This window comes from Sus scrofa, chromosome 9, assembly GCF_054392235.1.
Source record: "Sus scrofa isolate SSC_HxYL_T2T_F1_AM1 chromosome 9, Sscrofa_HxYL_maternal_Yorkshire_Landrace_v2.0, whole genome shotgun sequence".
Lineage (NCBI taxonomy): Eukaryota > Metazoa > Chordata > Mammalia > Artiodactyla > Suidae > Sus > Sus scrofa.
In genome coordinates, this window is record NC_139391.1 from 18,182,201 (window position 1) to 18,208,612 (window position 26,412).

The 26,412-nt window shown below is 37.8% G+C and overlaps 1 protein-coding gene across 50 annotated transcripts in view; it reads right to left on the reverse strand.

Moving 5' to 3' along the window:
* DLG2 (discs large MAGUK scaffold protein 2) overlaps window positions 1–26,412 on the reverse strand; it is a 1,974,117-nt gene that overhangs the window by 580,658 nt on the left and 1,367,047 nt on the right. For all 50 annotated transcript variants that reach the window (XR_014814818.1, XR_014814817.1, XR_014814819.1 and 47 more), the window contains one exon: window positions 18,846–18,970. Coding sequence is in view for 44 of the 50 variants with exons in the window: in XM_084975536.1 (XP_084831662.1) it covers window positions 18,846–18,970 (125 nt within the window). In the remaining 6 variants the exon portion in view is untranslated. The remainder of the gene's footprint in view (window positions 1–18,845; window positions 18,971–26,412) is intronic.

Sequence of the window (26,412 nt, forward strand, 5' to 3'; positions counted from 1 at the left end):
GATAGATGCCCAGGAGTGCCTGGGTCATATGGTACCTTGGCTTGGCTAGCTTCTTCTTTTCATTGGAACTTTAGCTTAAATGTCACTTCATTAGATATGCCTTCCTTGATCACTCAGTGTAAAAGTAGCACCAGCCACTTACTTACTTCTTTCTGCTTAATTTTTTGAGGTGCACTTATTACTTATAATATTTTGTGTATTTGTCTTCTGGTCAGAAGGGAAAAATACAAGTTTTAGAGCAGGAAAACTTGTCTGTCTCATTGATCATTTTATGTTTAGTGCCTTGAACAGCGGCAAGCCCATAGCAAGAACTCATTAAATTGTTGAATAACAAATGAATGCGTGAATAAAGGTATGGGGGAATGGATGGTAATTCTACCTAGTTTAAATTGAGTTTGTCAACAATAAGGTACATATAGTCTTCCTGCCCAAATTTGAATTCTGATAGTTGTAGCTTGAAGACCTACTTAAATGCAAACTCATAATTACTGGAATTACTTAGCATTGGCAAAGACTGTGAACAATTCTCTATATAGCAGAAAATGCTAAATTGCCTGGAGACACTAATTTTCGAGAGCAGATGATTAGTGATGCTGTTTCCTGACCTTTTTTTGAGCTACGACAATCAGCTGTTATTGTTTATGTGATTTCATAATATCCATACCCCTCATCTTTCCCTAAGTCACATTTCATAAAATAAATTCAAATTAATTTTGTGTTGAAAACTCATATGACACATTTTGAAATTACTGATATTTTGTGATTTCATAAAACTGGAACTAGAGCTCCCTGATTTAATGGTTGAACTGGCGGTTGCAAATGGCATGCTCAGTGCCTTACAGTTGTTCTCAGTTGTGGAGGTAAAATTCAGAGGCCTGGGGATGGGAGCCAGAAGGATTTGGGACACCATGACGGGCAGCTTTGCTCACCAACGTTTTCTTACTCTCAGTAAACAGATTTTATTTGAATTAATAACTTTTTCTTTGAAAATACAGAAAAGTCCACTGGTGCTAATCATCCATATGGACCAGGGGATCTCATTTTAAAGCACAGGTAGAGCGGGGACTCTTTGGCAAGCAGTGTCTTGGAAGAACTTATTAGAAGAAGCCATGGGGGTTTCCACCATGGTGCCATGGGTGAAGAATGCGACTACAGCAGATCAGATTGCTATGGAGGTGTGTGTTTGATCCCCAGCCTTGCACAGTGGTTAAAAGAATCTTGTATAGCTGCAGTTGTGGCATAGATCTCAGCTCTGGCTGGGGTTCAACCCCTGACCCAGGAACTTTGGTATGTGGTGGGCATCGCCATAAAATTAAAAAAAAAAAAAAAGAAGAAGCCATAGGCACCAGGGCAGAGAGGAAAGAAGCTTCCAGAAGATAAAAGAGATGAGAAAGGGATTTAAAAGTAAAACCCCACATACTTCCTAGGACTCCTGTAACAATAAAGGTAGCAACCTCTGAGAACAGTAAGTGTGTAGAAAGCATCCCAACAGTATTTTATTTCATTCTTAAAGCCTAAAAATATACTGGGCAGATATTGCTACATTTTTAAATAGAAAACTGAGGATCAGACAAGTTAAGTAACTTACTCAAGCATATAAGAGACAGAAATAAAAATTAGACATTAGTCTTAAATGCTTCTGGTCTTGTTTTCTTGCCATTTATCCACTCCTGTTTATGCTATTGTCACTTAGTCCTGTTACAACTGTCTGCAAAACTTTAATCCTGATTGAACCCAACCCCCCTTCCTCAGGGTTTCTTCCAGAGCAGCTGAACATTGATGGGCTGGAGAAAATCCACAGATACTGGGAATCACTATAAATTCATGATCTCCAGTCTCCAAACATCCTGGGCAGTTTGCTATCCTTTGTTCTGCAGTTAAAATCTCTCAAACCCATCCTTCCAGCAGGTACATATCTTAACTGCACGCAAAATCCATGGTGTTCTCTCTCTCTCTTTCTTTTTCTTCTTTTTTTTACAGTGGAGGAAGTGCTTCTTCTAATATCAAGGCCTATTCATTCACATTTTCTTAAAACCTCATTTAATCTCTTTACATCTTGTATCTTCAAACCCAGTCTCTCTAGTTAATCCATTCTCTGAATAGTCAAAAAATACTCTGGTTTCTCCAATCTTTAGGAAAACCTTCTAGTGACCTTAGAACCCCCCCCCCCCGCCCCCGCCCCACCTCTGGCTACTGTTCTATCTCTTTCTTCTTCATACACCAAGTTTATTTAGAGAACTATTTATACATACTGTCTTATTTCTTCCTCCCTAAACTCTCATCAGCCCATCCTAATTTGAGGTCCTCACAATAACCCCTACCAAGAAAAACACAGACAATGTTCCTACTGACTTCACTGCTAATCTAGTTTTGGCCAACCCCAATGCCCTCTCTTGGTCCTCAGCACAACATTAGGGCCAGTTGCTCACTTCCTCCTTGAAGCACTCTTCTCCTGGCTTCTGCTTTTCTTCCTTCCACTCTGGTCATTCCTTGTAAAATTCTCATTTTAGTTCTCCTCCAATGGAATGATCTTCACATTTATAAAACAGAAGGAAGGAAATGCCACACAAAACTATCCTTGGTTTACATGCTTTAAATTGACATCTATTTTTTTTTCCTCCTAAGTTTATATAATAATGAAGGATATCATTTCTGGCCTATTGTGAATTGTAAACTTTTTTTACCTGTCACATCATTATTTCAAATGTTTACATTGGACTCTAAGTTTATACCAATTTGAAATCCATGATTGTCAATTTAAATTAAGATATTGTTGAGCAGTTGGGCATTTTACATTTTTTCTTTTTTTCTCCTTGAATTTATGTTTTCATTTTACTTCCAGAGTTTTATCCTAATATATTTTATTTTAGAACATCATATATGGATCAGTGTAACAGACTTACTTCAAACACAAATGTGTGTACAAATATAAATACTGTGATTTAAAAAAATTTCCCATAAAATATGACTCCAAATGCTAAAAATTTTCCTCTAGACTGAGATATCATGATGATTATCAATATTACACATTGATCAAAATAACCTAAAAATGTAGTAGAAATGAAAAATAGGAATTCTGAATCTTATCTCACTTTAAATTTCTTCTGAGTTTTATGCCCCAAATCCTGTGATCTATCATGAAAATTATTTTAATTATCTAGCAGATGACAATTGCTTTTCTTTTTTTTGTATGAAAAATACAGTATGATTTCAATAAACTAAGATAATGAAAATGTAATCACATTGGGGATTTGTTTTTCTTTTTTTTTTTTTTTTCTTTTCTTCACTTTTTAGGGCTGCACCTGAGGCATATGGAGATTCCCAGGCTAGGGGTCCATAGGAGCTACAGACACCAGCCTGCACCACAGCCACAGCAACACAAAATCTGAGCCACATCTGTGGCTTACACCACAGCTCATGGCAATGCCAGATCCTTAACCCATTGAGCGAGGCCAGGGATCAAACCTGCAACCTCATGGTTCCTAGTTGGATTCGTTTCTGCTGCACCATGGTGGGAACTCCAATGGCATTTTTTTCTTAATGAACTGAATAGAGCTTTTGGAAATTAGCTCATGTTTCTAGTGATAAACATGAATTAAGGGTAGAGTGAGATGAGACTCAAATTCATATTTTTTATTTCTACCAACATTAAGTGTTAAGCTAATTTTGTTCACATAAACAAGTAGATGGGAAAGGGAAGAGAACGTTAAATTTCTTCCAAGTTTTATGCCTCAAATCCTGTGATCTATCATGAAAATTATTTTAATTATCTAGCAGATGACAACTGCTTTTCTTTCTTTCTTTCTGTTTTTTTTTGTCTTTTTAGGACCACACCCATGGCATATAGAAGTTCACAGACTAGGGGTCAAATTGCAGCTGCAATTGCTGGCCTACACCACAGCCACAGCAATACCAGATCTGAGCTGCGTCTGCATCCTATATCACAGCTCGTGGCAATGCCAGATTCTTAACCCACTGAGCAAGGCCAGGGATTGAACCCATATCCTCATGGATACTAGTCTGGTACTTAACCTGCTGAACCACAATGGGAATTTTGACAACTGCCTTTCAATTTTATTAAGAGAAAAAAAATGGAAACCAGAGGCCTTTAAAAAAGGATTAACTACTCCATCACTAGAGACATTGACTTTCTTATCCCAGACAACAATATTTCAACAATTTAATGACTAGATATTATACCTAGTCATAAAACTGTACTTTAAAATAGTAAATAGAGCCACAGCAGGATTTGGGATGGGTAGGGCATATAGTATTCATTTGTAAAATGGGAGAAGAACAATTATAAGTGGAAACATGAGCTAAAAGAGCTAGTATGAAGCTGCGGGCTACGTCTTAGGCTGGTCAAATGAAAGATCTGGAAATTGAGTCTCATAAATCTATGTACTCCTAGGGGTATCCATATTTAGCTTAAAAAGCCTGTTCTAACTTACATCAAAAAGTTTAGATTCATTCAAGACAGTCCTAGGCCCTTGTGTCTTTTCATTGTGTGTTTTCAAAGCTATCTCTTAATTTGCTTCTCTTTAAACATTCACACAGTTAAGTCCATAGCCAGATCTCTTAGAGTTCTGAATCTGTATGTTCAACTGCCTGTTTGATATCTCCACCTGAATTCCTCGCCGGCATCTTCAACTTAATAATATTGTCCAACATGCAGCTTATCTCCCCACTGCCTCTCCACTGTGTTTGCCAATTGCTCCACAGCTCAAACTCCCCTTTTTATAATTCTACCAAATGATGAACTCTGTGACAGCAAGAGTACCATATACCCAGAACCTGATATGGGGGGTCCAGGGCAGAGAGGGCACGGATGCTTTATTTGAAGGAATATGACTTCTCAGCACAGCCCACTCCAATTAATCATTAAACCTTATCATACTTACTCCCTAAAGTATGTTTCAAAAAATCTGTCCACTTCTTTCCATCTTTTTGTCAGCAGCTAGTCCAGGCTCCCATCATTTATCACCTGAGTTAGTACAATAACTTCTTAAGCTGCTCTCCCTGCATGTATTCTTGTCAGCCAAGCCAAACTCCCACAGTCAACAGTGATCTTTTGGAGATAATGATTGAGTGTGGCCATTTTTTCCCCTGAAACATCCAAAGTCTTGTGTCATTTATAGAAGGAGAAAGAACAAATTACTTCCTATGACATCTTGGGCTCTGTCTGATTTCTCATGCCCACCTCTGCATTCTCATCCCTTCTGTCATCCCTCTGTCACTCACTCTAGTCCCAGGGACCTCTTCCTTACTTCTCAGGCCTTTGGACATGTTTCCTCTGCCTGAAGATTCCTCAAGCCCCTTACACTTGGCTAACACTTACTCTTTACATCTTAGCTTAAATATCTTCCCCTTGCAAAGCTTCCCTCCGTTACTCCAGACTAGATTAGGTCATGTTCTCATGGCCTTTGAAAATTGTGTCCTTTCCTTTCACAGCACTCATTTTAACTCTAAATGTATGTTTATTACTACACTGGACCAAAAGCGCCACCAGAACACAGATCTTGTTTTTCTTGCTTTCTGCGCTATTCCCAGACCCAAGGGTCTGATCCATAGCAGAACACTCAGGAAATATTTACAGGAAAAATGGGTAACAAAAAATCTAGGGGGAGTTCCCGTCGTGGCGCAGTGGTTAACGAATCCGACTAGGAACCATGAGGTTGCGGGTTCGGTCCCTGCCCTTGCTTGGTGGGTTAACGATCCGGCGTTGCCGTGAGCTGTGGTGTAGGTTGCAGACGCGGCTCGGATCCCGCGTTGCTGTGGCTCTGGCGTAGGCTGGCGGCTACAGCTCCGATTGGACCCCTAGCCTGGGAACCTCCATATGCCGCGGGAGCAGCCCAAGAAATAGCAACAACAACAACAAAAAAAAAAAAAAAAAAAAAAAGACAAAAAAGACAAAAAATCTAGGGGACATGAAAGACTCAGTGTCAGTGGAATGAAAACTTGCTTTGCTTCTTGTTTATCACTTAATTTCCCAGCTTCAGTGACCTGCCATAGAGGTAGATGGGACAGTGGTATCAGGCCGCTCAGGATCTCTTACCCCACACGACTGTGAAAAGGATGAAAGTTCTCCTCTCACTCGCCACACTCACACAAAAGCAGCTCTGCCCATTCCCTTTTCTAAATCAGATTTGTGTGTCTGATACCCAGCCTGAATGTTAGAGAAGTGAAAAAGTGGGGGGAGATGAGTTTGTGTCACATAAGGCAGATTTGGTAGGCTCACCCCCAGAACAATTGATTAGGCAATAGAATGCCTATAAATGCAGCTCTCAAAATAAATGTATTTTACAACAATTTATCTGGGATAATGACTGTTAAGGAGTTCATTCATATTTTAATATCAACATGAACAATGAAAGCAGCTCTGTATTCATTCTCTAATTCATTGTTTTCTGAAAGGAAGCATTGCTTTCTTTCCTCCTAATGGTCTGCTTTTCTCTTTAGTAATGTACCACAAAATTAGACGGTTATATTTAAACAAGTTAATGGAGGGTAGGAGTACAAAGGAAATGATACCAACATTTTCATTAGTATCAGGGTATGGTAGATTATAAATTGTGGTCCTGATGCTTGCATTCTAAATACCAGACTAATCTGCATAACTAAAATGATTTGGGCCAAATTCAGATAACATATGTGTCTTTATAGACAAATCCTAGGTCACTTTCCTAAGGCTGATTTGTAAATTGTCTTAGATCAGAATGTTAACATAACAGCGATACTAAATGTCGGTACTATCCAGAAGTTTGGTAAAAACGTTTTTTTTTTTTTTTTTAAATTCATTCCACTATAATAAAAAGAAAACTTCTGGTGTATGATTTAAAAAGATCTATGATAAGGAGCCATGGAGCCCATTTCCAAACATTTTAAACCCAGAAATGTGTAACAACTGGTCTGGGAATAGGTTAACCTGGTTTTCTCTCATAGCTATCAAATTTTTAAATTCCTTCCACAAAAATGTTCATTGTAATACAAGGAACAACTTAAACATCCAAAGTAGTGTAAAACTTAAATAATGTTATGCTCCTATAACAAGATATTATGCAGCTATTTAAACTGTTTACGAAGTACTTTTTAATATAAGAAAATGCTCATGTTACGATATTAAATGAAAAGGGTAGGATGAAAAGTTCAACTCTGTAAAAACATGCACTGAATATGAAGGAACATAATCAACAGATCCTTTTGGTGACAGGATTGTGAACGATTCCAATTTACTTTATAAATGTCTACATTGCTCATATTTTCTACAATGAAATGGCATCGTTTTCTAATCAGAGAACTACATTACCTTCAAAACCCAAATTATTTAATATTTATTATCTTCCTTTCACATAAAGTTGTCTAGAACGCCAATTCATGACAGTCAGTCATTTCCTGAAGAGCCAAAAGAATTTGGGTGTCATTTGGGTATTTTTAATTTTTAACCCTATGACATGGGATGTTTGCAGGGCTCTGTGTTTCTAGATTCATAAATATATGTTCAGTTATTCATCTGCAGTTAATTGCAGCCCTGTGCTATGGTGGGAAGAACATGGAATTTGGAATCAAACAGACTGGATTAGAATTTTGGCTCAGCCACTTGTAGTTTAACCTCTCTGAGCCTCCATACGCTCAAGGAAGTGAAGTTAATAAATGGCAGCTCTTATTAGTTCTGAGTGCCTATTATGAGTAGGGGGTAGTGCTGGCTCCATAGGAAACAGAAAGAAGAATAAATAACACGAGCTTTCAGAAACACAGAAAGGAGCTTACGAGGGTTTAGAGATTCCTATGTTCCCTCTCTTTAGATATAGTTGTCAAGAAAATAAGTCATCTAAAGTAAACACATGCTTAGTTATCACTAAGACCAAGGAAAACTTACTCTCTATAAATTTGGATGGAGGCAACAAAACTTAATACAGGAAATCCTAAAAGCCAAGAACTCTGCCAATAATATATATTCCATTCATGTTGTATTTACTAGGCCTGAACACCCAAATGACTACATTTCCCTTATTGCATCTGCCAATTAACCTTTAAAGGATTAATGTTCACTAATGATCACCTCACAGAGACGCACAAATCCCAGGGGAAGCAACCGGCTAGGGTCTACTTCCCCTCTCCTACCGCAGACATACTCTTGAACTCCCTGGCTGCAGCCTACTTTAGTGGCTATGTGGACCTCTTTCCCAGGTTCAAGTTCCTAAGGGCTTTATGCACAACCTGAGGCTCAAAAGTGGTTAAAGGACAACTCTTTGCAGAGGATGTGGAGGAAGCCTGGATGTGCACATTGTAGTGTCACAGGCATGCCCCCAGAACCCTCATGGTGCAGGAAGGGGCTGGGAGTAGGAAGGGAAGGTAGGGGAGAGGGCCTGGGAACTGCAAACTGGGGCCTCTTCTCCCGGGGGTGAAATTTCCGGGTGCAGAATCTGAGTCTAACAATTCTAAATTCCAACATGCCTTTCCAGCCTCAGCTTCCTCTGGGAAACTAAAGCACAATGTAAGAGTCAGGTGAGTAGGAGGCTGGGAGGGTGGAGGGATATCTTGTGAACAAAGGTGACCCAACGTGGACAGAGCAGTGTGGGCAGAAACTTTACTCGGGAGACAGGAGATGAAAAGCAAGCCTCCATTTTGCTATTGCCACAGCCCCTGTGGAGAAAACAAATGAATAGTATGTGGCTGTAATATATTTATGATTTTGGCATCTGTTAAGCCACTTTGCACTGACTTGAAGCTTACATAAATCTTACCATACTACTGTACCTTTCTAAATAATGCCATAATTTATAACTGTTCAGAAAAACCATTCTTGGTAATAACTGGGATTACCATTGAACTAGAAACAAGGAGATGATTTGAGTGGCTGGCTTTTCCATCCCTCCCCCAAATCACTTCGTTTTGGTCTAGATCTCAGAGGGCTATTTGCTAAAATCAATGTCAAATACGTGTTTAGAATATTAGAATAACAACATTCCTTCTTGGGAGACTATTCGAAATAAAGAATAACAAATGCCTTGTCAGCATTTAAGGTTGAGATCAGCTCTTTGCTATAGGAATGTAATAAAGATTGCATCTTCTCAGAGTTACAGATTTTATCCAAACAAAGGATTGATTTCTTGGCCACGTAATAGTATTCTGAATGTCTCAGACTGTCAACAAAAGTCAAATGATCAGAATTTGATTTTAAAACTGAAAATTCCTAATTTCCTTTTTTATACTCATTTTATGGAGAATGATGCTCAGGTTAAGAAGGCCGAGTCACCTTCTGAAGGTCTCAGAGCTAGTTAGTGGCAGAGATCCCCAGGTCTTTCTCCTACCGTCACTAGAGCACAGCATCTTGTTAACTTTCAGTCCAGACCTACAAATAATGCCAGAAATTCCTCCCTATATGCAAAGCAGGGACTAGAATTAAACCAATATGTAAAGCCTCATGGAATCAATCTTAAGGGATACAAGCCACCATGCTTATATTTTAATAGTCCTATCATCCCTTTGCTAGGAATCAATATGTTCGTTTCTTCCCTAAGTATATTTGGATAACTGGACCTTAAAAAACTCAGTCTGAATTAATACTCCTAAATTTTAATGCATTTCAGTCATATTTTTTTTTTGGCTTCTGAAAATATAAACTTTACTTATCAGATCACTTTTATAAATTATTGATACTGTAGCAGTTGGGACACAAGGTCAAATATCTGCTAGTTTGTCTAGGAAATGGGAGCAACATATGCTATTTGCCTACTTTAAAGATAACTCAGATGATATGGAACCCAAACTAAAGGTATTCTCTACTTGGTGAATAGATTCAAGAACTTGCCTAAATAATGGAACTTCAGATACATTATATCTATAACTTGACAGCAATACAAAGAAGTCATCAGCTTTCTGAAACTAGGAAAAAAAAATTCTCAGATTTGTAAATAAGAAGAATATTTATGCCAGAAAAGAATGACTGGATTTTTTTTATAACAGATTTATTAAGCTATAATTCACATACTTTAAAATTTGCCCTTTTGAAATGTACAATTCAGTGATTTTTAGTGTGTTCATAGACTTGTGCAGTCATTAGCATTATCTAATTTTAGAACATTTTCATCATGTTCAAAAGAAATCTCATATATTAGCAGTCCCTGGCAAATACTCTTCTACTTTATATCTATATGGCTATGTCTCTTCTAGACATCTCCTAGAAATAAAATTGTACAATATGTGGCCTTTTTACCTGGCTTCTTTCATTCAGAACACTGTTTCAGGGTTTATCATGTATGCAGCATGAATAAGAACTTCATCTGTTTCCATGACAGATGAATATTCCATTGTATGAATACACCATCATTTATTTGTCCATTCATCTGCTGATGGACATTTGGATAGTTTCTCCTTTATGGCTGTATAAACAATGTTGCTATGAAATTCACATACAATTTTTTGGTATGGATGCATGTTTTCAAATCTCTTTGGGTATCTGCTTAGAAGAATTGTCATTCATGTAGTAACTCTTATCTTTTAAGAAATTGACAGACTGCTTCCCAAAGTGGCTGCATCATTTTACCTTCTTACCCAAAGCATGTTGGGTTATGTTTTTTTACATCCTGGCTAACATTTACTATTATCTCTCTGCTTGGTTACGGCCACCCTACTGGAGATGAAGTAGTATCATATTGTAGTTTTATTTGCAGCTCCCTAATGAATAATGTTAAACATATTTTATGTGCAATTGCTCATTTTTATATCTTCTTTAAAGAAATATTTATTCAAATCTGCAGTAGACTGAATAATGGCCCTCCAAAGAAGTTTAAGTCCTTATCTCTGACCTGTGACTATGTTGTACTGTAGGCCAAAGAAAATTCACAGTTGTGGTTAAATTAAAACAGGGAAATTATCCTAAATTATCTAGATGACTTAAGTGTAATCACAGGAGTCCTTAAAGAAGGAAGCAGCAGGTTATAGTCAGAGAAGAGATTTGACAGAAACAAAGGTTGAACCGATGCTCTCTGAAGACAGAGAAGAGGGTGATGAGCTAAGGAATTCGGGTGACCTCAAGAAACTGGGAAAAGGCAAGGAAATGGATTGTTTCACATCTGCTGGAGCCACCCTGTCAACATCTTGAGTTTATTTCAGTGAGTCCTATTTTGGATTTTTAACCTCCAAAACTATTAGATAATACATTTATTTTGTTATTTTAAGCCACTAAGTTTGTGGTTTTGTATTACAGCAGCAATAGGCAGCTATGACCAAGTCCTTTGCCAATTTTTTAGTTGGGTTATTTGACTTTTTACTGTTGCATTGTTAAAGTTCTTATATTCTGGATACAAGTCCCTTATCAGATATATTATTACAAATAGGTTCTCCCATTCTGTGGGTTGTTTTTTAACTTTCTTACTTTTCTTAATGGTGTCCTTTGATGCATAAAAGTTGTGTTTTTTTTTTGTTTTTTTGTTTTTTTTTTTTTTGTCTTTTTAGGGTTGCACCCATGGCATATAGAAGTTCCCAGGCTGGGGTGGAATTAGAGCTGTAGCTGCAGGTCTACACCACAGTCATAGCAACGCAAGACCTGAGCCAGGTTTGCAACCTACACAGCAGCTCATGGCAACACCAGATCCTTACCCCAGTAAGGGAGGCTAGGGATTGAATCCACATCCTCAAGGATACTAGTCGGGTTCCTTACTGCTGAGCCATGATGGGCACTCCAAAAGCTTTTCATTTTGAGGAAGTCCATTTTATCTGTTTGTTGATGCTGCTTTTGATGTTATAATGATACAGTGCTGCCCCATTCAAGGTCATGAAGATGTACTCCTATGTTTTCTTCTAAGAGTTTTATAAGTTTAGCTTTTATATTTAGGTGTATGATTTATATTAATTTTTGTGTATGATATGACACGGGGCCCAACTTAACTCTTTTGCATGTAGAGTTTCAGAAGTCTTGACCCAATGTGTTAAAAAAAAAGTTTGCCAAAAAAGCCCTTTAACGCATAGAAAGATTTCTCTTATTAGATTACATATCTGGTGAAGGAAATAGGAAACCAGTTGGACATGCCTTTCTAGCTATGAAAGATTGCACATGGGTACCTGTCTGGCCTTCTCTGAGATGCAGGGCAGAAGTAATTCTTCTTCTTTAGAATTTCCTGTGCAATTATAATTTGTTGAGGACTTATCATTATTACCAGTCCCCACGGAACTGCTTTGCTTATTGATTTTTTTCTTGTCTAAACAGGTTGTCGACATATTTAGGGCTGATACTATTGACAGGAAATCAAAGGACAGAGGACTGCTCCCTCTTACCCGTTTTCATTCTGAGGGCAGAGATGGAAAGAAATATTCTATAACAATGAGTCCACTGAGATTCCAAACATAATTTTTCTAAGGAGAAGGCTGGTGTTCTTTGCACTGGATAGTGAAATATCCCTTTTCATGAAGATTTTCTTGTTCAGGGCAACCCATGGACTTATATGCTGCTTTGGTCTCAAAACAATAATGAAAGAAAAGTCCATGTGGCTTTGACGACATTGAGTCTATGTCTTGGAATGGAAAATGTAGCATTATCATAGTTATCATTATCTCCATAGTCATCTGGTGCAGGGATCACATATTTGGTGGAAGCTGACGTGGATTTGATGACCCATAAGGTCTTTGTTTGCCACCATCCAACCTCATGCAAGTTCAATGTGGAGAGGTACTCTGTGGATTTAGAAATCTCTTATGCTGTTTCACTTACTGGAAATCTTTTATTTCCTTAAACAGTCTGAAAGTGGGTCTTGAGGTTAAGTTTCAGACTGTGATGCTTGGAAGTTGCTCCCTCTCATCAGCTTAGTGCTTCTTATGGGCACAGAAAAATGTAAAGTTTATGCTTGTCCTCTCCATTTCCAAGTTATATGATGTCTTCATCTCCTGAGGATCAACAACCTCTCTTCTTCTTCCTCTTTATTTTTATCTGTTCCTGTTCTTACCTGTTACCTCTCTTTCTCCTTATGTTATTATTTTTAAATCACTAGTGAGTTAATGAGTACGAATTGATGAAAAAATAAAAGAGTGAATTACCAAATGACAGCTAAAGGACAACGCTCTAGTTAACATAGGGGTTGTGTCACAGAAACACTGGTCCTTGTCCTCTCAACTTCAGTTCCTGTAGTCAAACCTCAGTATAACCAATATCATTCTTATTTGCAGTCAACATGTATGGTGCCTTGGCTTTTATAAAGACAAAGCTAACCTGACCTGTAAACAGATACAGAAGGAATAAATGGAGCCATGGACTTAACAGAGAACTTGTTCTTTTTTTCATCTTGTCTGGGAGTAGAAATGATTGTGCTGAGGGCCAAGAGATTAAATTGCGTCACTCGTCCGGAAACTGGCAAGTAGCCGTCTCTTCCTCCTGCTACTTCTCCCTGCTTTTGTGCTATGGATGGGTTTCATAAATGCACTGTTGTGTAAAATGTCATTGCTGCATCGCCAGCGGAGGCTGTCATGTGATAGCACTTCCCTAAGATGACAGATCAATATTGGTCCGCTGCAATCCTAAGACTGCAAGCCACACAGAGGGCATTTTTATGGCTCAAATACAAAAGCTGAAATAAATATCATTCTTCAAAGCATGGAAATATATCTATTTTTGTTCTGGAAGAAAACCTAATGCTCTTTCAAAACGGTTCTTAAAGACAGGTAATGTTATCAAATTTTAATGACTACTTTTAGAAGAAAAACCACAAATGACTTGTTACATTTTTTTCAAAGTTCAATTTTTCTGTTACTCAATTAGTCACGGGGCAAAGCAAGGAAATACACCATCGTTTGCTTTGGTAAACAGCCCAAATCACATATGCGCAAGCACATGAAGTGCTGATGACACACTATCAAATAGGCCCTCTCTGACATTATTGGTGGAAGTAAAGTTAGGTACAATCTTTCTGGAAGGAAATTTAGTGCTATGTATCAACATTCTTTAGACTGTTCATAAATTTGGGTGCAGAAATCCTACTTCTGAAAATATATCCTAAGGAATTTAGGAGAACGAGAATCAGCAATGTCTTCCAAAGATTGCCAGTTATTTACAATGCTGAGAAACTGAAAATAACTAAACCTCTGACAATGTAAATACATTATTAAACAACATTTAAAACATGCATAAAGCTTCTAAATGACATAGGGAAAGGTTTATGAAATTAGGTTATGTGAAGTTAAACAAATGCCAAATATTATGTACAATGTGATCTAAACTAAATAAAAATATAATAGCAAAAAAATCAGAAATACGTGCACAAAAATGTTAACACCTATTGACTCTATTTAGTGTAAAAACTAATGTGATGTGTTTTGTTTAGTTTTTGTCTACTCTTCTGCATTTTATATATATTCCACAAAGGACAACTGACATGTTGATAAACACATATACACGAGAAGTTATATTTAAAAAGAAGTTGCACAGGAAAAACATCACTATTCAAAGAAATTCATTTAAACAAACATATGCTCTTTTATCTTGCCTTTTAACTCAGCCCCCCATCTTAAAAGAGATGTAACAATGTATTTCAGCCAATCCCTCTCTCTGCTATCCCTCCCCTCAGGGAAGAACTGGTTTCTTCCCTATTTCTGACCTTGATCCACCCTTTGTTTCTGACTGCTTTTCAACCTTGCCTCCAGGTGTGTGAAGAGCCAGAGCCCAGCCATGAGGCCTGATCAGTGTTTCCGAAGTTTCTGAAGATCAGAGTGTGGTAGTGTCGGCAGAGACAAGCCAGTCTGCAGCTCAGTCTAAATGAATTTCAGGGTCCAGAATATCATAGAGTCCACATCAGCTTTTTATTGCTACATGCCAAATGACCACAACATCTACAGTCTAAAGCAACACACATTTATGATCTCAGAGTTTCAGTGGGTTATAAGTCTAGGCATAGTTTATTGGAGTCCTCTACTTTGGGTCCCACAAAGTTGCAATCAAGCTATCAGCTGAACTGCATCCTTTTGGGAGTTTGGAGTCTTCTTCCAAGCTCATGTGGCTATTGGCAAAACTCAGCTGTATGACTGACATCTCCCATATTGCTAGCTGTTAGCTGAGGAGAGCTTCTAGAGGCTATTCAAAGAGTATTCCTGTCCCACTGAGAAGACTTCTGAGATGGGCTTGAATGCCACTTAAGATGGTACTTGGAATGTTAATTACTTGAGTCAAGATATTTGGATTCTGGCTAAAGCAGACACCCAAATGATTTATGCCTCAGGATAAATCGCTCACCTGAGCCTCAGTTTCCCGATCTGTAAAATGTAGGTTTTGAACCAGATAAATTGCTAAATTCTGAAATCTAACCTTAATGTCACACAGTCAGATCTTCAACTGAGTATTATTCTTGAACTTTTAGATGTCTCCAAGCCATTTCAAATTCATGACAAGAAAACTAAAGTGGGAAATAATCTCAGTAGTAGTAGCAAAAATCTATCACAAAGAACTGGAGACCCACCCAGAGCTGTCTTCACACAGACATAAGACTGTGATGTGTGTGTGACTGGGGAGTTGGTATATTTGTTTGCTCCAGTTAGGACCACTGTTCAGAGTTTTTCAGGTCATGCATTGCATGCATTGCGGAGTTTTTCAGATCATGCATTCACATACATGGTCATAGGTCATGGCTGTGGCTCCTGGAAGCCAGAACAAAGACCAATGGGTAGACTTCATAGTAAAAGCAACTGTGGCTCAGTGGAAAAACAGCACACCTTGTAATGTTCAGAGTTACCCATTAACATTAAGAAAATCTTTTTTTTTTTCTTTTTTGGCTGCACCTGTGGCCTATGAAAGTTCCTGGATCAGGGACTGAATTGAGCAGGAGCTGTGACCTATAGCACATATGGCAGTGATGCCAGATCCTTAACCCAATGCACCACAATGGGAATTCCTGAAAACTTTACCTTTGGGAGTTTTAAGGCTGGGGCCACGCGATGTAGGGGATTCTGCTATTGAATAAGATTTTAGAGCATACACACGTGACATACAGGATTCGATTTTGGAATGTATTCAAAACTAGGTGGGTGATCCTCTTAAAATATTGAATCCTAGTTCCTGAGTCCATATTATTATGGCCAGAATAACTGTATTTACCTTATATGGCAGTTGTAAGTATATAGAAGATTATATGCCTATGTGTGTCTGTGTATACCTACATTTCTATTTATGTTATCTATCTACCTACCTATCTATCTACCTACCTACCTCTTTATCAATCAACCAACCCATCCATCCATCCATCTGTATGTCCATCCATCCAACTACCTCTCTGCCTACCTACCTAAATTCAACTATCTTAGCACAATGCTCCATATATGATAAAATCTCAGTAATAATTGTTAGCTATCACTTTGATTATCTCTTTATAACTACTGAATGATGCTTCCAACACAGCAGAACTTCCTTTTACCTCTGTGCGTGAGGTTGTCACTTGTGCTTGAGGGCAAAGAGAAGTGGCACTCCCAAAGATGCCACTTTTCATTCTTAATTGTAGAATAAGCATGTTAACATAAAGCCTATCTTTTCTGAAGCTTAGGGACAAAATGTGACTAAATGAAAGTTCCCCTACTTCTAGGTAAAGAATGGTATGAAACAATGATTTGTGCTCATTTTTCTGAATTTTCCTCTAACAACTCTATTTCTTTTTTTTTTTCCTTTCTTTTTTTCTTTTTTCCTTTTGAGGTCTGCTCCCATGGCATATGGAGGTTCTCAGGCTAGGGGTCTAATTGGAGCTGTAGCCACCAGCCTACACCAGAGCCACAGCAACATGGGATCCGAGCCGCGTCTGTGACCTACACCACAGCTCATGGCAATGCCAGATCCTTAACCCACTGAGTGAGGCCAGGGATCGAACCCACAACCTCATGGTTCCTAGTTGGATTTGTTAACCACTGAGCCACGACGGGAACTCCATCTATTTCTAAACTTTTAAAATGGAGCTTCTGGAGTTCCTGTTGTGGCTCAGTGGGTTAAGACCTGACTAGTATCCCTGAGGATGCAGATTCAATTCCTGGTTAAGGATCTGGGGTTGCTATGAGCTGTGGTATAGGTTGTAGAAGTGGCTCGGATCTGGTGTGGCTCTGGTCGTGATGTAGGCTGGCAGCTGCAGCTCTGATTCAACCCCCTAGCCCGGGAACTTCCATATGCTGCAGATGTAGCCCTAAAGATAGATAGATAGATAGATAGATAGATAGATAGATAGATAGATAGATAGATAGATAAAATGGAGCTTCTCTAAGGGTCCAATATTAGCAAACACTATCCCCACCATCACTCCTAGAATTACACAGCATGTATTTCTAATCTCTCACTTTATAGCAGGGCTATTCTTTCACTCAGAAATTAATTTCATCAATTCAGCCTGAAAACTCTATTGTCAAAATCATGTGTTTCTTGTGGGAGTGTCACTCATTTCTTTTCTTGTTGATAGGAGATGCAGATGTACCTGAAAAAAAAAAGTGTGATTTTCCTCCACAAGCTGCAAAGATGCAGCTGTCAAACGTAATCACTGCCAGAACAGTTGGATAGGGAAAAAGTGTCCTTGACTGCTTGATACGAAAATCAGTAAGCCAGTTTATTTATGCTTAACAAAAAAGGCAGACTGAGGAATCTAGGCTACAAAGCTTATTATTTCTGGCACTAAAATCACAGTTTTCAGTGTGGCTCCATGCAAGCTAAAACCATTCTTACTTACAGGCTTTGGTCTATGCTACCCTCCCTCCCCCGATTCATTAATTTACCCTCCTTCCTCTGCTCATTTTATTCACTCACACATTTATTCAAAAACCCTTTCACTCACCAAGAATTTACTGACCCATCTCTATATGTAAGTGCTTGGCCGGAGGAGATTTACGATCTAGGAGAGGCGCTAAATTAGCAAATACAATGACAAGTTTTTCTTCCTAGAGAAATCGCTCCTCATTGTTCACTCTACAATGCCTTTAGCGCGTGTTTTGATCTCTGCTAGAATTTTATATTATTTATGAAGTACCCCATGTGGGTGATCTTATTTCTCTAAATAACCTCTAGTTCTTTAAAGCAAGGGGCTCTGGCTCATTGCACCTCCTGAACCTCACTCATCCTGTGTTCTTCATCCAAGACAAGGTGGTTTCCCTCCTTGGCTCTGTGTTCTCATTCAGGTTTGCAGGGTTAGAAAAGTCTTAATTATTTTCTTAAGACCCAGACTGAAGTCTTCTTATGGGATAGTTTTTGGGACTCTTTCTGTCCAGACTCCTACAGAAAGTCCTTATCAATGGCTGCTGAATCTATGAATACACACAAGGTGTATCACATGGCATTGATTTGCTAATAGTACTTCTGAATATTGTTTTCTCTATATTTCATTATTTGTTCATCAGCTCACAGTATTTTTAAAAATTTTATTTTTGTTGTAGTTGATTTATAACATTGTATCAGTTGAGGCTATACAGCACAGAGACCCAGTCATACACATATATACATTCTTTTTCTCATATTATCTTCCATCATGTTCTATCTCAAGAGTTTGGATATAGTTCGCTGTGCTGTACAGTAGGGCCTCATTCCTTGTCCATTCTAAATGTAATCATTTGTATTCTTCTTTCCAACCAGACTGAAGGCCCTGTAGAACAATAGATCTGCATCCCTTCCTCAAAGTGTCTGGCTCAATGTCAAATGTGTAGCTATCGACAAACACAAAATAAATACTAGTTGAAAGTCATGAAGCAATAAGAGATCTGGAAAGTTATTACAGAGAGCTTGCTTTGACAGTCTTCTCTTTCAAGTACAGAACCTTTGTAGAATTATTATTCTCCAGAGGCACAAGCATGTCTCACTGATGTGGCAGATGTACTTTGCAAATAATTCTAACATTTCAGATCTTTACCTGAGTCTGCCATCCTCCGCTGCAGCACCTCCCGGTATAATCTTCGTAATAAATATGCCAGGGTCATCTCCAATGTGGGGATTATCTGTCCCCCCAGCAATACTGAATCCCAAGCCAGAATTCCCCTGTAGAAACAATAAGTAGACATTAAATGATGTGGCTGTCACCTCAACCTAGTTCCCCCTGTCTCTGCGTTATCATCTTACAACTCAAATGGAAATCAGGTGATAACAGCCTTGTATGCAAAGCTATAAAGTGCACTGTCAGCAGACAAAGGAAGGTCAGGAAAAACGCTCAGGTTTTTCCCTGAATTGCAAGGATTCAAGGGTCTTATGTTTTTGCTAATTCAAAGGGCCTTATATTTTTGCTTCTAAGAAATGCTTCCTTTATCGTTATGAAGTAGGAAATAAAAGGTTACAAACTATGTAATGTGAGAAAATGCCAAAAATCATTAATGTCAGTTGTAAAAACTATGCACACATACAAAAAAGAATGGAAGGAAACAAGTTATACGAAAATATTTGATATGGTAGAATAATGAATTTTTTTTTTCATTCTGCTATTCCTGGTATGGTTGTTCTAATATTTTTATACATCAAGAAATGTATTCCTCTTAAGAAGGAATTTCAACTTCAGAAGGCAGGGACCTCTTCTAGAGTCAGTATATATGAGACACTTTTCAATATTAAACAGGTTTTAATTTTCAGGAGATACAGACAAGGAATACATGTAAATTTGAATAATTTATACTCTAATAACACTTTCATATTTAATCCTGCAGACGATAGTAACTGACATCCAATGTATAAATAATCCTCTAAAATTTGTATGTAAAACATAATTACAAGTCTCCCCCAAATTCACAGCCATCTTACTTATTTCTTATTTTCACATTCTTTTAATTTCCATTATGTTTCCATATTATGTTCTGTTCTTTATTATTCACATTATAGTGTAAGCCATTTCCACACAGCTAGATAATCTTTATAATTATCCATTTAAATGACTAAATAATATTTCACCGAAGTCATTTATTTAACTAGTCCCCTGTCACTGAATATTTAATTTCTTGATATACTCTTACAACAAATTTAGCTTACTAAATTTATGATCACTTGATTAAGTTCTGCGCTTGGGTAAAAAGAGATGAGGAATAAGAATTTAGTAGTTAATCCAGAAAAATTAATTAGGGCACTCAGTCAGAAAAGTTCAACGTTACGATAAGATCAACTATAAGTTGACAGTTATACTACCACTGAAAATGTTAAGGTAATGCTTATCAATTTTTATTGACTGAATTAATAAAACTCTGTATTTCAGAAGGTTGTTTTTACAATTGTACACTGCAAACTGAAGTTAATAATTCAACCACAGTTGCTAAAATCCCATGTCTTTGTACTTTTCACTCCTCTCTAAATCTGATTGTTCTTTGAAAATTCCAATGTCCATGGAACAGAGATATTACTTAGTAGTAGTCAAACAGTGAGTTTATTTTTTATTAAACACCAGCCTTGTGCCTGGCACTGGGTTAAGCCCTGGAGCTACATCAGTGAATCTGTCAGTTTATGAGGCATGTGAAGGGCAGGTGAAAATGGAGTCATTAGCAGGAGAGTTAAACATAGGGATGTTTCCTGAAGATGAAGAGCAGTTAGTTACTTTTAAGGGGGTCATGGTGAGAGTTGGAGAGGAGGACAGAACATTCTAGGCAGAGGAAAGAACCTATGTGAATCTCTGAAGCGAGAAAGAGTATGCCAGATCCAAGAAACAGATACTATGTCTGAATGGAGAAAGCAAGGAGAAATTGATGTCTTGATCATGACATTCTTCAGAGGAGAATGTATGTGACTCCATCTTTGGTTTTAAATACCTACTGACACCAGAGGACTACACTGGTATTGTGTGAATATCTCCTGTGTGATTGTCTGGAAGCTAAGGCTATAGGGATTAAGAACAGGTGATTTCTGCCTTCATGGAATTCAAGGCAGAGCAGGAAAGGTAGTGATCATTTGGCATTTGGTGATCAGTGCCCTTGAACTGTATAACCTCAATACACTGTCATGTATATAGCCACCAAAACAATGTTTAGGGGACTTATGAGGCAGTTTCTATAGGATCTTGGGTTTTAGAAGGAAAGGGTAGGAAGATGAGTATCTTCAATGCAATTTGGGTTTAGCTCCCAAGAACATCAACTGGAATATCTTGGTCTTTTTAGAATTTGGCACCTCAAGGATAGTAATTTCTTCATTAATGGGAGTAGGGAAGGAGGCAAGCAGAGATTGGGGGATAGCCCAATGCTTTCTCCTGATAATATCAACATTTTCAGAGAGGGCACTCAAAACTTTGTCATTTGAGAGAAGTATTCATGATCTGGCTCTTAACTCCATCTCTTTTATTTCTAGCTTTATATTTTAGCTCCCAGAACACTGGACTGAACAGCTGGCTCCTTTCCTCACAGTCTATATAGCTCATCTCTTGGCCTTTACTTATGCTGTTTTCTCTACCAGAAACTTCCCAACCCTCTTGATGGCCCAGGTGGCATCTGCTCTGGGAAGGGTCAAATGACCACCACCCCTCTTCTTCCTTGGGTAAGTTGCTCCTCCCTTGAGTTTTTGTAGATTTCTATGCTTACCTATGTCACACACTGTGTTATTTTGAAATTATATATTTACAAGTGTTATCTTTCCTTCAAACCGACGTTATGGAAGGCAGGAACTGTATAATATTCATCTTGGTTTCCTGGTGCCTTGTGTGGCACATAGGATATCTTGCTAAATATCTGATGAATACATAAGCAGACAAACAAATTTATTGAGAATATTCAAGTTCTAAAGGGAAGACATGGAAAGGACCCACTAAAAATCCACAATGTCTTAGGAAATATAAAAGTAGAAGCCATTCTGTTCTGTATGGCTCCAAGAATAAAGAGGGAAAGCCCAGGCATCCAAATTGTGGCTTAGCTGGGGATGGAGGATGAGACACAGCTATTCAAATTGAGAATAGGCAGCTGTGCAAGGGAGGGTAGACCCTCACTCAGTGGACAGCTGAGTAGGCTCTGGACATGAGGGACCCAAACATTTACTGAGAGGTTAAATTGGATGACTTCAAAGGAGTCTTCTGGATCTCAGGCTAGATTTCCAGGAGGATGGCTTCTTGGCAGTAGGGGAAAATAAAAAAGGAATGCTAGAGGAAACTTTAAGGGGGAAGTGGGTCACTGCTGTGTTTTTAACTTATTTTATGAATTCACAGATCTTTGAAGTAATAGGCTTTGATGACAATCTAGCAACATTTAACTTTTGTTTTTGGAATTAACTCTAATATGGAGAATATGGTGGCTCTGACATTTAAATAATATACATTCCCCTACGCTCAAATCCACTCTGAGGAAAAGAATGAGTAAATCCACAATGAACAGTAAGTAGAAACAGAGTAAAACTGGACCTGTGTTTACCACCCCAAGGATTCCCAAAGCTTTTGTGTTTCAACTAAAACCAGTCTGCCAGCTGGGCCTGGCCAGTCACGTGATTCCTTAGAAGCGGTTCATCTGCATTCAGTTAAGGAAATGATTTAAAGTGCTTTCTCTTCTCCCCCTACTGTTTTCTCCCAGCCTTCCCTTCCAGGCCTTTGCTAGTAGCCAGCAACATTCAGTGGAGAGAGAGGGAGAGAGAAACAGCAGCAGTGAAATTCCTGCCTGCTGTTCTCCATGGCTTAATGACTTCAGTCCCCTGACAATCATCCCAGAACCAGTCAGCTGCAAGGGCAGACCCCAGAACCTCTCTCCTCTGAGCAGCCATTGCTCATGCAAATAGGCAGACCCCTGGCTGACACACTTGGATCCTGAAAATTGTGAGTAATTAACTGAGTGTTGATACTTGACACAAGTCAATGGAAACTGCAAGGTGCCATGCTGGTGAGAGCAGCCTTTGCACAGAGTTCTGGGTGGGATGCTATTTCCTTGCAGTTGGGCCAGTTCCACACCTGAGAATGTGGCTGGCATGGACCATCCTTTCTCCTGGTTCTTTGTCCTCCACATTGGCTGACTCTCCCCCAGGAGCAGAAGCCCATTGCCTTGCCAAAAGGCACTTTCTCTTTCATGTACTACACTCCATTTCCTCTTAGAATAAAAACAAACAAACAAAAAAATGAGCAAAAGAAAAGACAACTTAACATTTAATTGATAGTTGCAAATACAAATACAATATTATTAGAAAACTCATCTTTCATTAAAACAATGTTCTCAAACAGAAAATTATCCCCAAAATGAGGTTCCAAAAAAGAAGAAAATAAAGTGATATCATAATCATATGCACTCATGGAATATTCTATTGAAAAAAAATTCCTTTGGTTTTCAGAAGTTCCTATTTTAAAATACTACTTCATCTGGTAATTCAATTCTAGGAATTTATCCTAAAGAATCAGAGATGTGTGCAAAAATTTGTGGTCAAAGCTCTGTAGAAATATAATGATTTTTCTTTTAAAATCAAAACAAAAACAACTCAGAAGCATCCAAATAACGGAGAAATGGTTAAAAATACTGTGGTACGTCCATCTGAATATGGGAATATTTTGGAGCCATTAAAACTGTAGTGATATTTAATGACAATGGAAATGTTCATTATACAAATGTGAGAGGGAAAAAAGTGTATGAAATTTTAACTATAGTACAATTACCACTAAAATATTAAAAATTCCTTTTTTTAAATAAGAAAATTAATTACTAATTAGTAATAGTAAAATTGCTTAAGTAATACTTCAAACTACCTAAAAGAGAGCCTTTTAAAAAAAATATAAAGCTCTTAGTTAAATATTAAAAATGTCCTCAAGGGAACTAATATTTATTGCATTTTTTAAAAATGCTAAACACTGGGCGAGGCATCTTAAAATCTGGTAGATAGTATTTTCCCTTTTAAAAATAAAAACAAATAAAAACAAAAGAAAAACCCTGAGGCTGAGAAGAGTGAACTAACTTACCTAAAGATAGAAAGCAAGCAAATAGTGGAATTCAGATTCTGACAGGATTTTTTAGGCTCCCAATACTAACTTTTTTCCTGTTATATCATTCCACCTCTTCTGAGTTAAAAAATAATTTTATGTTAAGGAAATAATAAAAACAATAGCAATAAGAAAGATTTCTAAATTTTTTTTGAAAAAGGTCTAAACCATTCCTATCAGTATCATAAAAATATTCAAAAATTTATACTGGAAAGGCATGTACTTGAACCATTTAGACCTGGGTTTGAGTCCCAGCTTTGCTCATGCTAGATGTTTGACGTTAGGTACATTTCGTAACTTTGACTCTGGTTCTGTAAAATGTATGTAATAGTAACTACTTCACAGAATTTTTAGAAAGATGAAAGTAAATGACATGTGTACTAGCAGAGGGCTAAGCATGGATCCTGTCACATGAGTGATGATCAGTCGATGCTGGTGTATTTCCTTTGGTTGGACACAGCACTGTCAACAGGGTCTTTATAAACATGAAGGCAATAAGGGTGATGAGAAGTTAGACAATGTATCCCTTTATTCGTACCTTTATTCATTATTCAACAAGAGCTTGCTGACTAATTTTAACCTACAATTTTATTATATGTTATTTCTCTTAGTAAAGATGATTTAGCTACGAATTCTGAAAGTGGGAGAAGGAATGGTTAGGTAGGTACTATTAAGAATTGTTAGGTGAATAAGAGCTAGTTAAAGAAAGACTCAAGCAGTATTTTTTAACCTTTCAACACCCACACTCTTTGACATAAATCACAGCAATATCTTCTAAGTTCTACCTCCTAAAGTAATGAAAATTAAAAACAAAAATAAAAAATGGGGAGTTCCCGCCGTGGCTCAGTGGGTAACGAATCTGACCAGGAACCATGAGGTTGCGCGTTCGATCCCTTGCTTTCCTCTGTGGGTTAAGGATCCGGCGTTGCCGTGAGCTGTGGTGTAGATTAGACCCCTAGCCTGGGAACCTCCATATGCTGCAGGAAGCGGCCCTAGAAAAGACAAAAAAATAAAATAAAATAAAATAAAAAATGGGACCTAATTAAACTCAAAAGCTTTTGCACAGCAAAGGAAACCATAAACAAAACAAAACGACAATCCACAGAATGGGAGAAAATAGTTGCATATGAAGTGACTGACAAGGGATTAATCTCCAAAATATAAAACAGCTCATGCAGCTCAATATTAAAAAAAAAAACTAATCAAAAAATGGGCAGAAGATCTAAACAGACATTTCTCCAAAGACAGACAGATGGCCAAAAAACATATGAAAATATACTCAACATCATTAATTACTACAGAAATGCAAATTAAAATTACAATGAGGTATCACCTCACACTGGTCAAAATGGCCATTACCAAAAAGCCTACAATTAATAAATCTTAGAGAGGATGCAGAGAAAAGGGAACCCTCCCACACTGTTAGTAGGAATGTAAATTGGTACAACCACTATGAAAGATAATATGGAGTTTCCTCAAAAAAACTAAAAAGTGAACTACCACATGATCCAGCAATCCTACTCCTGGGCACCTATTTGGAGAAAACCATAATTTGAAAAGATGCATGCACCTCAGCATTCACTCTGGCACTATTCACAACAGCCAAGACATGGAAGCATCCCAAATGTCCATCAAGAGATGAATGGATAAAGAAGATGTGGTACAAATACACCGTAAAATATTAATAAGCCATAAAAAGAGTGAAATAATGCCATTTGCAGCAATGTGGATAGATCTAAGGATTATTACACTAACTGAAATAAGTCAAAGACAAACATCATATTAAATCACTCATATGTGGAATTAAAAAATGATACAAGTAAACTTATTAACAAAACAGAAACAGACTCAGACTTTGAAGCAAATATTTGATTATGAAAGGGGTAGGGTGGGAGGAGGAGGGATGGATCAGAGGTTTGGGAATGCCAAATGCACACTTTCAAATACAGAATGGATCATCAACAGGGATCTGCTCTACAGCACAGTGAAGTCTACTCAGTGTTCTGTGATGACCTATATGGAAGTGGACATGTGTATATTTATGGCTGAGTCACTCGCTGTATAGCAGAAATTGACACAACATTGTAAAGCAACTACATTCAGTAAAATTTAAAAAAATATATCCACTGCCGGTTTTTGTTTTTGTTTTTCTTGGCTGTGCCCATGGCATGCAAAAGTTCCTGGGACAGGGATATCAAGCCCATGTGCACCATAGCAGTAACCAGAGCCATAGCAGTGACAATGCCAGATCCTTAACCTGTTGAACCACTGGAGAACTCCCACGGTCTGTTTTGATACCCTGGATTTTTGTATATTTTCTTACCAACCCCAAGATTTCTGTTCATTCCCCTCATTTCACGAAGATCTATATGTTTCTTTCACTCCCTGACAAGAATATTCATATACACTACTACTGTGTGCATCTCTGCTCCAGCAAAGACGTTGGTTTATTTTTATTTACTATAATTTATACTGCAAAATAATATATATGTTATTTTCAAGTATATAATTATGCTTCAGCCTCTAATCTGCAAATTTGACATGCACCTAGATTGAAAATTACTAGTGCACAACTTGA